Source organism: Podarcis raffonei, chromosome 12 (assembly GCF_027172205.1).
Source record: "Podarcis raffonei isolate rPodRaf1 chromosome 12, rPodRaf1.pri, whole genome shotgun sequence".
NCBI classification, from domain to species: Eukaryota; Metazoa; Chordata; class Lepidosauria; order Squamata; family Lacertidae; genus Podarcis; species Podarcis raffonei.
The window spans coordinates 60,946,317-60,962,845 of record NC_070613.1 but is presented as its reverse complement, the minus strand read 5'-3'; the positions used below and the strand labels follow the sequence as shown (position 1 = coordinate 60,962,845).

General features: G+C 46.3%; 1 protein-coding gene and 1 long non-coding RNA gene across 3 annotated transcripts in view; one reads left to right on the top strand and one right to left on the bottom strand.

Annotated features, from left to right (window-relative positions):
• The window catches only part of LOC128398542 (lysozyme C-like), a 57,129-nt gene extending 45,625 nt beyond the window's left edge, over nucleotides 1-11,504 (top strand). The window contains exon 4 of the mRNA XM_053359772.1: nucleotides 11,024-11,504. Coding sequence (XP_053215747.1) covers nucleotides 11,024-11,128 — 105 coding nt within the window. The 3' untranslated portion in view covers nucleotides 11,129-11,504. The remainder of the gene's footprint in view (nucleotides 1-11,023) is intronic.
• On the bottom strand, nucleotides 11,056-16,093 carry LOC128398544 (uncharacterized). Of its 2 annotated transcripts, XR_008327158.1 has the most exons (5): nucleotides 15,923-16,093; nucleotides 14,998-15,077; nucleotides 13,750-14,256; nucleotides 13,519-13,600; nucleotides 11,056-11,160 (listed from the first exon to the last, which is right to left on the bottom strand). It is a non-coding gene; the product is annotated as an uncharacterized LOC128398544 (long non-coding RNA). The 2 variants fall into 2 exon arrangements; XR_008327157.1 differs by lacking the exon at nucleotides 13,750-14,256 and having other exon boundaries at nucleotides 11,062-11,160.
• Nucleotides 16,094-16,529: the final 436 nt, after the last annotated feature.

Sequence of the window (16,529 nt, the reverse complement as noted above, 5' to 3'; positions counted from 1 at the left end):
TCCATTTTCCTCCTTCTTTAATTACCATTTCACCATAAGTAATCCATTTACCTATCATATTAATTTTCTTTACACTCATAACCTCTAGGGGAGATAGCCAGTGTGGAACTCTTGGTTCCAATAGATTTTTATATCTGTCCCATATTTCTATTAACGAACTCCGGAAGATGTGGTCCCCAAAACCTTTGTGAATTTTCTTCTTCTCACAGCATAAATACGTGTGTCATCCAAATCTGTTATCAAAATCTTCCAAATCTAATAACTGCTTATTTTCTAATTTTATCCAATCCTTTAACCAACATAGGCATGCTGCTTCATTAATATAATTTCAAATCTGGTAGGGCGAAGCCTCCTCTTTCTTTCGCATCTGTTAGTAACTTATATTTTATTCTTGGCTTCTTACCCTGCCAGATATACCTTGAGATCACTCTCTGCCACTCTTTAAAAATCCCTACCCCCTTTATAATGGGGATAGTCTGAAATAAAAATAACATCTTTAGAAGCACGCTCATCTTTATCGTGGAAATTCTACCCCAAAAGGACAGTTTCATTCTACCCCACACCTCCAGATCATTCCTTATTTCCTTCCAAACCGGTATATAGTTATTCTGGAACAGGTCAATATTTTTAGGTGTTAACCAAATTCCTAGATATTTTACCCTTTTCACCACCTCCATCTCTGTTTGTTGTTGCATTATTTCTATCATACTTTGATCCATATTTTTAGCAATTATTTTAGTTTTTTTCTTATTCAATCTAAACCCGGCCATATTTCCAAATTTTTCAATCTCCTCCATTACTTCTTTTACACTCTCCATTGGTTCTTCCATCGTTATTACCAGATCATCAGCAAAGGCTTTAACTTTATATTCATTCTGACCTACTGTCACCCCTTTTATTAATCTATTTTGTCTAATTGCACTTAAAAAGACCTCCAGAACCGTTATAAATAACAATGGCGAGAGCGGACAACCCTGTCTTGTTCCTTTAGATATTTTTATATCTTCCGTAATTACATTATTGACTATCAATTTGGCTCTCTGCTCTGTATATATTGCCTTAATTCCATTAAAGAACTCTTTTCCCACATCCATATACTCCATGTTTTTCAACATAAAATCCCATACTATATTATCAAAGGCCTTTTCTGCATCCACAAACATTAGTATCGCTTGTTTCTCATTCCTGGCAGTCAGATATTCCAAAATATTAATTATATTCCTTATATTGTCTTTCATCTGTCTGCCTGGTCTCAAGTCTTTTTATGGGAAGAAATTGTTGTGGCCACTGTGATGCATTGGCAGGCTGCTTAGCTGGTGAGGAGATCGTCTTAATATTTGGTCTCCCGCAAAGCATCCTTTGAAAATAGGCCTGCGGGGGGGGGTGGGGGGTGGGATCTGAAGACATAATTAATTTTTGTTTTTTTTAAAGGAGGAAGATAATAGTCAAGAAAGGAGAGAATACTCTAAAATTTTCTTCTTGGGAAGCTGTAAATAATATCCATTTAAATATTATAATCATTTACATTTAATTTCCTTCACTTAGTTTGGCTGTGGAAGAAACGAAGGGACAAAACCTTTGTTAATTTGAACACAATTGGCAAGTTATTAAACATTTTGCTTATGTGGGTCCGAATTCTCTTAGAGGTTCACGTATCCTGTTTGAAAGGGAAATTTTTATTTCCTGTGAAAAACTCTGTCAGGAATGCTGTTCCTATAATGCAACCAGATAAAAGACAAACTCAGTGGGAAAACTGTGAAAAGAATTTTGCATGTTAAATTGGAACTTGGTAGGCTCTTAATAGTTGATTGTTGTCAATGGTTCTCAATGGTTCCGTACTAGGGCAAAGATTTTGGGCAACATAAGGAGAAGGGGTAATTCTCATTGCATTTCCCTTTTACAGGAAGAAATTTGAATTTAAACCTGTTCCTCACTTCCACTGTGTATTCATAAGGGATTTGATTTAGATTGTATCTTACCGGCCCAGTGGTTTTTCCTACTTTCTTCAGTTTAAGCTTGAATTTTGCTATAAGAAGCTGATAATCTGAGCCACAGTCAGCTCCAGGTCTTGTTTTTGCTGACTGTATAGAGCTTCTCCATCTTTGGCTGCAGAGAATATAATCAATCTAATTTCGATGCTGCCCATCTGGTGATGTCCATGTGTAGAGTCGTCTTTTGTGTTGTTGGAAAAGAGTGTTTGTGATGACCAGCCTGTTCTCTTGACGGAATTCTATTAACCTTTGCCCTGCTTCGTTTTGAACTCCAAGGCCCAACTTGCCAGTTGTTCCTTTTATCTCTTGATTCCCTACTTTAGCATTCCAATCCCCTATAATGAGAAGAACATCCTTCTTTGGTGTCATTTCTAGAAGGTGTTGTAAGTCTTCATAGAATTAGTCAATTTCAGTTTCTTCAGTGCTAGTAGTTGGTGCATAAACTTGGATTACTGTGATGTTAAAAGGTCTGCCTTGGATTCGTATTGAGATCATTCTATCATTTTTGAGACTGCATCCCAGTACAGCTTTCGCCACTCTTTTGTTGACTATGAGGGCCACTCCAGTTCTTTTACAGGTTTCTTGCCCACAGTAGTATACGGTATACGATGGTCATCCGAACTGAATTCGCCCATTCCCGTCCATTTTAGTTCACTGATGCCCAGGATGTCAATATTTATTCTTGCCATCTCATTTTTGACCACATCTAACTTACCCAGGTTCATGGTTCTTACATTCCAGGTTCCTATGCAATATTTTTCTTTACAGCATTGGACTTTCCTTTCGCTTCCAGGCATATCCGCAACTGAGCGTCCTTTCGGCTTTGGCCCAGCCACTTCATCAGCTCTGAATCTACTTGTACTTGTCCTCCGCTCTTCCTCAGTAGCATGTTGGACGCCTTCCGACCTGAGGGGCTCATCTTCCAGCGTCATAACTTTTATATGCCTGTTGTCTTTGTACATGGAGTTTTCTTGGCAGGGATACTGGAGTGGCTTGCCAGTTCCTTCTCCAGGTGGATCACGTTTGGTCAAAACTCTCCACTATGACCTGTCTATCTTGGGTGCCCTGCTCAGCATAGTTCATAGCTTCACTGAGTTATTCAAGCCCCTTCGCCACAGCAAGGCAGTGACCCATGAAAGGGAATAATAATAATACCCCACCTTTTCCCCTGACAGCGTCTCGAGGCAGCTTACAAACAAAATAAGAACAACTAAAGACATAGAAAAAAAAGCCATTTTTTAAAAAAAGCATTAGTAGAATTAGATATTAATTGGCTTTTGGGTTGTTTTTGTTTTATTATGCATTTTGTGTTCTGAAGTGAAGGCCCAAGACAGGTGTTGATCATCATGTGAGCTGCGCACAGGTGGTCTGAAGCGAGCTACCACCATTCCTGTGGAGCCTCCTTTTATTGAGACAAATATGCAAGCTAGGCAGATACATTTTTGGGCTGTGACCTTTACACATCTTCCGTCCCGAGATTGTGGGGTGGTACAAGGTTATTTTGGCACCTGTTCCACAGCGTCATTTTCCCCTTGCACATTGTATGACGAATGGAGACAAAAGTCTCATAGAAAAGGGTTACAGACAGGACACCGCAAACTGCTGAGATCGCAAAAGGTCAGGCAGAGGTGGAACGATGTACAGACAGCTGTGGCTTGTCGGGGGGGGGGGGTTGCCCTGCACCCCAAGGTCACGCGTGCAGGCCGACCGTGGCTGCCTGCTGGTGGGGAAGTGTGCTCCCTCCAGACCCCACTGCCCCACTCCGCGATATCCCTACAGTGTTCTGATTTTGTATTTTTATGTTGTGAACCGCCCTGCGATCTGTCATTTGTGTGTGTTTGTGTGTGATAATTACAATAATACAACATACACCTCACCACAGCCATAGCAATGGAATGCAGGAAGCATCCTTAGACCAAGCCCAGCCATTGATCCACAGGTAATGAGGATTGGCAGTTGGCCCTTTGGGCTTTCAGACAGAGAGCCCTTTCCCAGCCCCACCTGGAGATGCTGAGTACTGAACCTGGGACCTTGGGCATGCAAAACAGATGCTCTGCCCCGAGCCACAGCCCTTCCCCATACGCCATCAGCAGAGGACATATCTTTGAAAGGAAATGAACGTGTGCCTTGCACAAGCATTCCTAACAGAATAGAGGCCCATTTGACCACCAGTGAGTTGGCCACAGATGCCCCCCGTGCAATCATTTCAAGAGGGCCTGTCCTCCAGCATGGGAGCTGCTGCTTCCCCCTGCTCTGACATCTTGGGGGCTCCCTTACCACTAATATCTCCTGCAGCGTCTCCAGAGAGGGGGCCTCCGACAGCAAGCTGGTGAGCATGTTGAGGCAGGTGTCGATGGTCTCTTGATAATAGTTCTGAAAGGAGAGAAGCAAAAGCAGTTAGAAGCTGGAGACCCCCACGGAAATCCTATATGCTCTGGAGCCTTCTAGTCGAGGATCCCCTTTCCACAGTGGCCAACCAGGTGACCCAGTGGGAAACCTGCAAGCAAGGCGTGAGCTCAACAGCCCCCTCCTTCCTTGGAGGTTTTTAAGCAGAGGTTGGATGGCCAGCTATCACGATTCTATGGTTCTGGTTCTGGAGCACCTCGGGTTCCCCATGCCTGGTTCTTGGACTCCAACCACTCCTGACTCTTGGTCATGCTGACTGGGGCCAATGGCAGCACATCAGGAGAAGCACACATTCTTCAACTATATTTCTTTTTGCAGCCCATAGACAGAATGAGAAAAGAGGGAAAGAGCCACAGGGGGGGCTGTTGTCCTAAGACTTTATTTCTATACTACCTGTCCATTGCCCAGGTAAGGGAACACCTTTTAAATGGCATGCAGAATCAAGAGAATCACAGCAAGCTTCAGCAGATCCAGCTAGGGACCCAGTATATTAGGGCTATTGCAATAGGGCAGCCTTGCCCACCAGCTGCTCAGCAAATTCGTAACAAAGCTTATGCAGGGGTTCAAACACAGCGCACAAAGAGTCATAAACATCAAACATTTCTTGATGTATGTAAGGTATGTAAGGTTACAGGTCATGGGATATAAAGATACAGGACTCCACACTGGGCTCAACTTCCTTGGGGTGTTCCAAACCATTTGGCCCTAACTATCATACTTTAAGGGACGCGGGTGGCGCTGTGGGTTAAACCACAGAGCCTAGGGCTTGCTGATCAGAAGGTTGGCGGTTCGAATCCCCGCAACGGGGTGAGTTCCTGTTGCTCGGTCCCTGCTCCTGCCAACCTACCAACCTAGCGGTTCGAAAGCATGTCAAAGTGCAAGTAGATAAATAGGTACCGCTCCGGCGGGAAGGTAAACTGAGTTTCCGTGTGCTGCTCTGGTTCACCAGAAGCGGCTTAGTCATGCTGGCCACATGACCCGGAAGCTGTATGCCGGCTCCCTCGGCCAATAAAGCGAGATGAGCACCGCAACCCCAGAGTCGGCCACAACTGGACCTAATGGTCAGGGGTCCCTTTACCTTTACCTTTTTATTGTACTTTAGCCTCCATTGCCATAGCAATCAAATCTTCAGTGGGGGCTGTTGTTGTTTATTGAGAAGGCCTTGTGGCAGCTGCCTCACTGCAAGAAGTGAGGTTACAGGGAAGCAGGCAGTGGGCCTTCTCGGTGGTGGGGCCCACCCCGTGGAACACCCTCCTATCAGATGTCAGAGAGATACATAATTATACTTCCGTCTGAAGACATCTGAAGGCAGCCCTGCATAGGGAAGTTTTAAATATTTGATGTCTTGCTGTGTTTTAATTTGTTGGAAGCCGCCCAGAGTGGCTAGAGTAACCCAGTCAGATGGGCAGCATATAAACAAACAAAGAAAGAAATAAAACTAAATGCAGCATAGGAGGGAGGCATGAGAGTCACAAAATGAAGGCATGCAGGAATCATTCGTGGATGCATTCTAGCCAAACGTTAAATGCAATAAATATGGAAACATGATTAAAATCAAAAATATACACCCAAAGTCTCTGGTTGTTACATCATTGTGATGGGTCAAGTGTCTCTGGCAGCATTATTTGTAGCTTACATGGCTCAGACTCTTTGCCCTCAAATCCTTTAACCTGGCAACCCCATTTTCCTCCATTCAGATCCCTAGAAGCAGAAGGTCCAGTCACCTGGCTCTGTATTGCTGGCTTTGACCTTTGTAGCATCTGAAGGGCACCATTTTGGTTACCTCTGTGATAAACTATGGTTTATTATTGTGTGAATGAGCCTTGGACTCATCGGCTCCTGCTCCCTTCTCCTCTAGCACAGTTGCAAAAAGGAGACCAGAAGCTTTTTCTTCCATGTTTAACTAACCACAGCCCATATCAGGACACAATGCAGTTAATCTTAACAAAGGCTAACTGAAACAAGCCAACTTCGAACCATGGATTAGTAAACTGGCTCCTTTGAACAAATCATAGTGAATAATAACCATAGTTTGGGGCGTTTGAAGTAACACTTGATGGAAGTTAACTGAAAATGGAAGGAAAAGGTTCTGGGTTGGAGAATTGGAGAGTCGGGGGCACATGACCCCAAGACCCCCTAAAGTTATGGAACTGTTAGATCCGCATGCAGTTACTAAGCCTTTGCAATAATTCGCTTAATTGACAAATATATGGAGGTGAACACAGAGAGTGACACTCAACTATGCTTTGCTTCAAGTAGACCTGTCGAAGTGAATGGGCCTAACTTAGTCATGTTCATTAAATTCAATGGGTCTACTCTAAAACATAGTTGAATGGGGCCAGCAGGCACTCCCGTAAGGCAGAAGAACCCTTGCACGAGAGCAAATTTGGCAGCTGCCCTGCCCCGGGATGCAGCTGAAACCTCTCCCCTCTTTCTCTCTGCCTCTCCCAGCCTGCCGACTGCCTTCTCTCTTGGGTTCTGCTCCCTCCCCTCAGTTGGAGAGGTGTCCCGTCTTCCAAACTCTAAGAGGTTCTTCATTCAAAGCTTTCTGACAGCAGAACACTCTCCCTTGGTAGGCTGTGGACTCTCCTTTGTTGGAGGTTGGATGGCCATCTCTCAGGGATGCTTAAGATTCCTGCATTGGAGGGGGCTGGACTAGATGGCCCTTGGGGGTCCCCCATTAGCTTCCACTATTGAAGAAATGCCAACCAACCATCTGACAACTAACCTAAAAACATGGGACAGTGTACTTTTGTATTGCATGTACTTTGGGGATGACCAATGGTTTCTAATGAATCTGTTTGACTGACTGACTGAGCCAAGGGATCAGATCAGATCTAGGGTCTGGAGCCACAGAGACAGGACTGCTGGAGCCCACTTCAGAAGGATGACTGAGACATACCCACAGAGGAAGTTGTCTGGCTTCCATACTGAGAGGATGAGCAGATCCAATTGCCTTTTTGGACTGGTAAGGATCCCATCTCTTGAAAAAGAGCATATTTGGAAACGGGGCAGGATTCGTTCTTTTCCAACGCAGCTCTGTTTTCCTAGATCAGAGGAACCCAGAGGCTGCTTCACATGCTTTGGTGTGGATGTAAATAGCCGCTAAGGATCTAATCTGCCAGGATCTTCGTCTAACCATTGGCCATGCTGTCAGGGGGTTATGGGAGTTCCAATTCAAAACACACGGATGGGGAAGGGGCACCAGGCTGGGGATGGCTGACCTACACTCTTGCTATGCTCCTTCCTCACTTCACACCCTTACCTCAGACATCTCAGTCTTCCTTGCAATGGCTGCGTGGCCAAAATCCAGCACTGCCATCAATATTTGAGATAAGTGGCGGTATGAAGCCACACCAATTGCCTCTGAAATTCCCTAGGGAGAATGAGCCACATCAAACATGTTGTTTTCTTGATTGCAATTAGTGATCATGAGGGATAGAGGATAAATGTGATTATGTAAGCAGATTGCTGCAAAATGTGGGGAACCAAATTTAAGTGGAGAAATGAGACACTTAGAGAACCAATTCTTAGAGAACTTAGAGAACAGATCCTTCCATCCTGGATAATAATAGGGGTGGTTTGAAGAACGATATTTCTGTGGATTCTGATGTGAACTGACCAGACCACACCTCCCAGACTCATGTGCAGCTTGAAATGCAAGGATGCCTTGCATTCTGACATTTTCGAATCTTGTGATACTGTTCTTGGCTTCATTAAACACCCAACTACATTAAAATGCATCATTTATACACTGGAAGTATTTGTAATCCACCCCTCACCCAAAGGCGCCAGAACAGAAATATGCACTATCTAAACCAGGGTGCTTCAATTTCTCATACCAGGTGGGCCACAAGAGTAGTTCAGCACAGAACCTGTGGGCCACACACTGACTTGTCGTGTGGGAGAGGGGAGCAAGGCCAAAATTTGACACACACCCCCGGCCCGCATGCTGCCTTCCCAAAGGTAGGCAGGTGAGGCGCTGGGTTTGGGGAAGGAGGCACGAGGCTCTGGTGGGACCTAGCGCCTTCCCACCTTCTTCCCAAAGCTGGGAAAGAGCTAACTAGGCTTTGGGAGGAAGCTGGAGGACTCTAGGACCCTGACAGATCACACATGCCTCCTTCCCAAAGCCCAGCACCTCATTACCCAGCTTTGGGAAGACGGTGCAAGGCCTACAGGTGTGTAGGGGTGCCTCCAAGGTTGCTGAGGGCTGCCAAGAAAGGCATTGAGGGCCACTTGTTGGCTGCTCTGATCTAACCCAAAACTAACCAAATCTTCCCCAGATATATTGAATGCTGAAAAGCGGTTCCTACTATAAGGGGCTTTGAGGGTGTGACTGGGTGGGCATGAATTCCTTGGAGGGTGGTGTAGTTGGAGGAACGAAGGTCACGAGCAGAGACCAATCAGGAAAGGACAGAGGGCTGGTGGGGTCTGTGGGGTAATGTGGATGAGTAAGAGTGGGGGGCACCGCCTGCCCAGGGGGACCCTGGATTGTGGTGGTCGGACACTGGGGAGCAGCCTGGGGAAGGGACGAGCTAGGAGGTGCTTGAAGCAGGAGGGTTCAGAAGGAGGAGGCTCTTCCAGGACACGGCTGGAGGTTGAGAGTCTCCATGTGAGCGCAGTCCCACTCCCGCTGGCTCTCCTCCCCCCTGACATCCCACACATTCACTCACCTCTCTGATTCCTCTTCGAGAGGCAACGTCAGGAGTAAGTGCAAGTACTGGTGGACTGTCTCTATGCTCCTGGAATCCCATAGCTTGAGTCCATAGTATCTATAGAGGGCATTCTAAGGGTTGGGGAAGGTTTTGGTGAGTCATAGTGAGGAGACCCCACCAGCTACATAAACTGCTTTTGGAAAACCAAAGCATTTCAATTTTACCTTCTGAAAATGTTGGGTAATACTAAATAATAATAATAGATTGCAAGTACTAGACAATTGTTTTAATGATTTGTATGCAATTTTACACATAGTTTACTTATCACGCAAAACTAAATTATATTAATTTAACCACATCTTCTGAATTCCCAAGTCATGTTACAACTCTTTAAAGGTAAAGGTAAAGGGACCCCTGACAAATAAGTCCAGTCGCAAACGACTCTGGGGTTGCGGTGCTCATCTCGCTTTAAGGCCAAGGGAGCCTGCCTTTGTCCGCTTCCGCAGACAGTTTTTCTGGGTCATGTGGCCAGCATGACTAAGCCATTTCTGGTGAAACCAGAGCAGCACACGGAAATGCCGTTTACCTTCCAGCCGGAGCGGTACTGGCTTCGGCTGGGGAGGGCAGGATATAAATAAATAATAATTATTATTATTATCTACTTGCACTGTGTGCTTTCGAACTGCTAGGTGAGCAGGAGCTGGGACCGAACACTGGGAGCTCACCACGTGGTGGGGATTCGAACCGCCAACCTTCCGATTGGCAAGCCCAAGTGGCACAGTGGTTTAACCCACAGCACCACCAACTCTTTAGTATTCCTCATTTGGGGAATTTGAAAGTTGAAAAGTTCAGCATTTCCTAATTGCTCTGCCTCCACTGTTGGAGGCAGGAATGCTTCTGAATACCAGTTGCTGGAAACTGCAGGAAGGGGAGAGGGCCTCTGTGTTCAAATTCTGTTTTCCAGTTTCCCATGGGCATCTGGTTGGCCACTGTGAGATAAGGATGCTGGACTGTGCAGGCTGCTGGTCTAACCCAGCAGCCTCGTCTTTCATTCTATGACACACTTTTGTCCTAGATACGCTTACCCTAGGCTCTTCCCGCTTTTTAAGAGAACTAATACCTGCAACCGCAGCCTCTTACGGGTTTCCCCACCCTCCCCCCATGACTGAAATTGGGAGAGGGTGTTCTCTTTTGTGGCACTCCACCTACAGCACGGTTGTTGGTTGCCAAGAGAGAGAGAAAACCTGAGCAGCAGGTTGCATTCAGATGACCTCCTGGTATTCCCTGCGAGGACAGCCAGAAGAGGCAGAGTTGGTCAACCTGCCCAACTCTCTGCCCCCTCTCTTTTCCCAAAGGGGGAAAGGGGAGCCAATTGCTGTGGACCCTCAAACTCAGAAGAAACCGGAGTTCCGTCTGCACCAGACATTAGAAGCACCCTCATGCCCCATGAATGGTCTTGCTTCCCCCACAGAACCCCAGGAACCTTAAAGCTTCTTACAATACAGTGTTAGATCAGGGTTTCCCAAACTTGGGTCTCCAGCTGTTTTTGGACTACAACTCCCATCACCCCTAGCTAGCAGGACCAGTGGTCAGGGACAATGGGAATTGTAGTTTAAAACAGCTGGAGACCAGATTTTTACGGCCCCCTCTAGCTTGACCCTCAGGGCCTGAGTGTGCTAAGCAGGGGGGGGGGATGACCTCCCGCGCTCTTTCAAGAAAAGGTCTTGTTCGAAGTTCACCCTTCCAACAGGAGGTCGTTCCAGGTTAATTGTGTTCACGTTCAAGTCAAATAACCAAAAGAGGGAAAGGTGGAGCTTTTGCTTGCTGACACTTACTCAGGAAGCCTGCACTCTGGTTGACTTGGTAGTTCTGAGGGAGCTTTGCCTCTGAATGTTTCGTTCAGTGTCTCCCTGCTATGTACAAGGCCTGTGCTAAGAAAGAAGTCAAACTTCTCTCTTCCTCTTTTCTCAGATTGTATGCCGCCCCCTCCCCCCCATGTCATCTATGATACTCAGGACTTACCTTGTCGAGTCTAGGCTTGGATGTCTTCTGCTGGGCAGGGACAGCTGCTCTTAGGCTGAATCCTGGGACAAGGCAGCCGATTTTGTCTGCCTTTAAAGTCGGAAAGAAAAGGGAAGAAAATGAAGAAAAGTGTCATGTTTTTTGCCTAGAGAACAGTTGCCATTTATTTGCCACTCTAAAAAAAAACCTGCATGCCTAGAAATAGACTTCATGCAAAAATCATTTGGAGTAAAATCTATTGCGGTCAATTTTTTTTTTTTAAAGTAACACTCCAAACAAGATCTTTAATACATTTTAAATTGTATTTTAACCCTTATTTTAATTAACTGCCCCCCCCATTATGTTTTCTTGTAATTTTATTGGTGGTAGCCACCCTGAGCCCAGTTCTGGGCAGGGAGGGCGGGGTATAAATAAAAATGTATTATTATGAGAGTTATAGTCATGTATACTTTGCTTATCATTGAACTGTAGAGTCAGAAGGGAACCCAAGGGTCATCCAATCCATCCCCCTGCAATGCAGGAATCTTTTGCGCAACATGGGGCTCAAACCCACGACCCTGAGATTACGAGTCTCATGCTCTATCAACTGAGCTGGAGTCTGGTTCAACATTTTAGGCCTTTGTAGTGCAATCCTTTACACATCAACTCAGAGGTTTTTTTATGCCTTCTATTCCCAGGTAAATGGGTAGAGATCCCCGCAGCCTTACAGCAAAGGCTCCTCAGATTGTTGGAATTCTTTTTAAAAACAGTGTAAAATATTTTGTGCTTCTTTGTTTTTACCACCTGTGGGGTTGATTTAGGCAAAAAAGGCCTTGTGATCTTCGGATGGGCAACAATTCTGTTGACCCTGTGTGAGTGGGGGAATCCAGACACATATTAAAAATGCTGTGAAAATGCTTTTTAAAAGAAGCATTTTGAAAAATATATTGAATTTGCCATAAGCTCACCATTGCCATCTAGTGTCACCTTTGTATAACGCACTTAAAACGTTGCATTTGCGACTTCCGGCATGGACTGCCATGGCGTGCAGCGGACCCATGAAAGCGGACCATGCAGTTAATTAAGGATAATATGAGAGTAATTATCCTTGTGACCCCCACCCAGGTCAGGGAGGGCAAGCTTTGACTGGCGGATAGTCCGTTAACTGTCTCTTGCTCCGACGGAATGCAGGGGGCAGGAGCCCTGAGTGCTTGGCCTGCATGAATCAGAACTCTCCAATGTGGCCACCGTGAGCGGGAATACTTCTGTTTTTTAAGATAAAAAATCTGGACTTAAGAAAAAGGTGTGTTTTGGAAGACGGAGACATGATAACCTGCTAAATGAATCAGCCACTGTGTGCCAAGGTTTTGATCTGGAGAGGACTTTGCCGTAACAGGATTGTTAGGTAAGTGAAGGGGGGGGGCTTCTGTTCTCTTTATATTTACATTATTTTTGCTGATTTATGATCTGGCAAACCTTCACTGAAGATGAACTAAAAAATTATTAATGGATTGAATACATTCCAAACTAAAAAAAATGGGGAGGGCTTCCCATGTTCTGGCTATTGGGAGAAAGTTTCTTTCACTTGTTTCTGTGTTCTTCTCTTGTTTTTCCCCAGATTCAGGTAGGTAGACCAGTTGGTCTCTAAGGTGCTACTGGACAATTTTTTTAGAAGGATTCTTTTAAATACTGTTTAAGGACAATTTTTTTTTGTTTTAAGACTTGATTCTTTTAAAGGAATTTTTTTTGGAAGAGTTTCCCCCCAATTTCATAACTCCGATCTTAACCCACTGTCTTATCATCACAGTCACTGGTATATGACTTTCTATTGTGTTTAACAAATCCATATGTCTATTAACTTGCAAGAAGCATTTTATTCTGTGTTGTTATCCGTCGGTTGATTTTCAGTGTGGTCCCCCCCTGAGGCCACGCTTTTCATCTTCAAGGGCTCTGGGCTCTCTTCCAGCTCTCCTTTGTTTAATAAGATTTAAGGCGCAGCAATCTTTCAGGTCTTAGGGAAAATGGGTGGAACTCCATGTTGATTTCTTCAAATCATTCTGTCTGTGCAAGCATGCCAGTTTTCCAGATTTGACAGACGAAAAAAGAGCAGGAGATTCCTTTGCCCCCAGAAACGCCCTGTCTCCCCCACCCCTCAGCCTCTTTCCCCCCAAGATTCCTTCCCCCTATCTGATCCGGTTCCTCAGCCACTGTTTCCCCTCCACCAGGATGAAGAGATGGAGGAGGAGATCTTGCCGGCCACCTTCTTTCACCTACGAGAGACAAAGGGGAGCCAGGAGTGCATGGTGCTTCTCTCAGAGGTGCATTCTGGCCTTTGTGCCCATTTCATATTTTAGTTATGTGAAAATACATCTCTTGTCCTTCCCTCAGATACTGAAAGAACCCAGGGATTACTTCCAGTGTCAACAGAACGTGGCCAGACTGAGAAACAACTCCTTCCTCCTTACCCAGCGGCCTCTCTCTGGTGTCCAGCGAAGTCCTCTCTGCCTCAGAGGGATCAGGACCCGTTGCTGCCGACTGATCCTTTTCCTGAAAGAGCAACAAGAATGTGGAGATGGGTTAGAAAAGGAATGGCTGGGACAAAAACTTGAGGGGTATCCAGTGTCATTCCAAAAAAAGGATGGGATTTAGGGATACTGTCCCTCCTGTTCAGAGCCCCAGAGGAAAGTCTCTCTCACCTGCTGCTCTGCCTGCTTTCTCTCCTCTGCCTGACTCAGGAGGAAACCTTCGGCCAGGGCCACTGCCTGGGAACTGGTCTCTGCTCCGCATTCCCTCACCCATTCTCCATCTCCGCTGGAAGGACAGCCAGTAACTGCTCCATGATCACCAGGTCCAGCATCTCAGCTTTCGTGTGCCTTTCTGGCTTCAGCCACTGGTGGCAGAAGTAGTAGAGTTGGCTGCAAACCTCGCGAGGTCCTTTGGCGTCCTGGTAGCAGAACCACCTGAACTGCCGGCTCTGCACCTCTGAGCGGAGGGTGTCCTCCTCACCCAGGATCTTCTGCAGAGTTTTCCCAGAATCCCCCACTGCTCCCATTGTCAATGCCATGGCCTCTTCCTGCTTCAGGGCCAGCTGAGTCTTGCTCATTCATCTGTGCTATCAGGAAGTCTCCGAAAAGATCAGAAGGAACCCCTTGGTCTTCTGCTAAGTTCTGTCAATCCAAACGAATGAGAGGTACTGGCAAATTCTACAAACAAAGACACTGTTCTGTTATAAAACTGATAAATGGGAAGGAGAAGAAGGTGGTTCCCTGTGCAAGTGTAGATGAGTCTTGGAAGGAACCAGGACTGGACTGCACCACAGGCCAGACTCTGAGCTTTCTTTAAGAAAAAAAGGAAGAAGAAGAAATCTTCTAGTTCTAGTTTTAAACTATTTTTTATAGTGTTTTAATGTTGAAATCTGCCCTGGGAACTTAGGGTGAACTGCATGTAAATAATAGGATGGGCAATTACTAATTATAATAATTAAAATAACAATAATGTTGCATAGCATAACCCCACCACCACATCTGCTTAGAGGTTCCCAGGTGGCCTCAGTGACTAGCATTGCCCCCTTCCAGCTCTGGCTAGTTTGCCAGCCCCCGTCTCTTTGGGATGAGAGGACAAGGCCATGATATTCCATGCTCTGGATCCAATGGGATCATTGCAATGCCCTCCATGTGCAGCTGCCCTTGAAGACAACTCAGAAACAGCTGCAAAATGCAGCCGTCAGATTATGGACTGGGCTCCATCTCTTTAGTAATTTCATTTCTTTCCCACCATTTTCTCCAAGGAACTCCAGGGTCTACCCCTCCTTCCTGAATCCCCAAAACAACTCTTGAGAACACATTCAATTCCTTTTTTTAAATTTTATTTTATTACCTTAATATAATTATTACAAAATCAAAATCAATTAGCAAAGTGTTACAATCACATACATATATACTTACCTGGCAGAGGAGACACCTTGATCAGGAAGGAGGTTTTCCCAGGGTAAGGCTCATCTATTGCACTGCCGGTGTGCCGACCCCTGCAATTTCCCCAATATTAATTAATAAATAAACAAATTACATACAAATATCCAAAGTTCCATAATGCTGTTAAAAAAAGAAAAATATAGAAAAGAAGAAGAATGAAAAAGAAGAAAGAATAAGAAAAAGGAAAATTAGAAAAAGAGAAAGTGAAGTAAGTAGGAATAATTTCTTCCAAATTTATTCTACATGTATTTCAATAAACAAATAATAAAATTTCATTGAATGACTTCCACCGCTTACACTGCACTTCCTCAATTGATTGCATGGGTCACGCTCTCCTTTCTTTCTTTCTTTCTTTCTTTCTTTCTTTCTTTCTTTTTTCTTTCTGCATCTATTTTACGTACAAATCTTTCTTTTCCACTACGACGTCTGCTAGTAGATGGCCCGGATTCCTCGGTCTGAAGGGGGCCAGGGATGCCGAGGAATGCCCTGGTCCCCCTCCCCGGCTTGGCAGAGAGGAAGGGGGCAGGAGTCTCTCTGCTCCCTGGACTTGGGGGTCCCCTGCCCCCCCCCGGACTCCCTTCTCCCCACTGCGCCCTCTGGCGGGGGAGACAGGAGACTCAGCCCACGAAGAAGTTGCCAAGGCGACAGGAGCTCCCTTTTTGGCTCCGGAGGACCTCCTCCTCCTCCACTGTTTCCTGTCCCCTCTAGGAACCCAGCTCAGCTGCCGAGCTTTCTCTCTCCAAAGCCGCCCAGGCGGATCCAGAGAGGATTTCCTTGGGTGACCTTCGCTCTGGAGGACCCGCACCCCCCCCCGGATTTCCCATCCCCTCTAGGAAGGCAGATCCGTTGCTTTTAACCCTTAGGACGGGGAAGGTTTTCTCTTCTGGCTTGTGAATACCTTATTTCTATGGGTAGCCAGAATCGCACTGCTGATCCAAGGCCCAGATTGCCCAAGCCAGAGGAGCTGAATTCTGTGGAAGAGAAGAATGGAAGCCGGACCGAGAGAGAGGAGTTCGAGACCCAGAGGAGCTGCGGCGCCCCCTCCTCCCCCCCAACTCCCGCGCCAAGCAAGGGGCGGCGAGAGCCGAGCTGAGGCGGCCGAAGAGGAGGAACTAGGGGCGGAGCCAGGAGGGCGCGGGGGGGGGGGACTGACCGATCACGTCGCTTCTACCCCCCCAAAAGTCATGCCCTCCCCGGCCAGAAATCCTGGCTCCGCCCCTGGAGGAGCGAAGCAGCGGAAGGCGGACAAACGGGGCTGGACTTGGCTCTCCGCCCAAGCGGCCCTCAGCCTCTCCCTCCTGGGCCCGCCTTCCGGCTTGGCAGCATCCTTCTTAAATTGCGGCAGAAGAGGCGGGACTCGGACTTCCCTTGATCTGCACGCTAGACTTCTGTGGAGGCAGCCGAGAAGAGCATTCGCCTTTTTTGCTGCTGCTGCTGCTGCATCACAGCGTTAAGCTTCTGGTCTTCGCTCGCCCCCCTCCCCAGCCTAGCCCATTCCCTGCTAG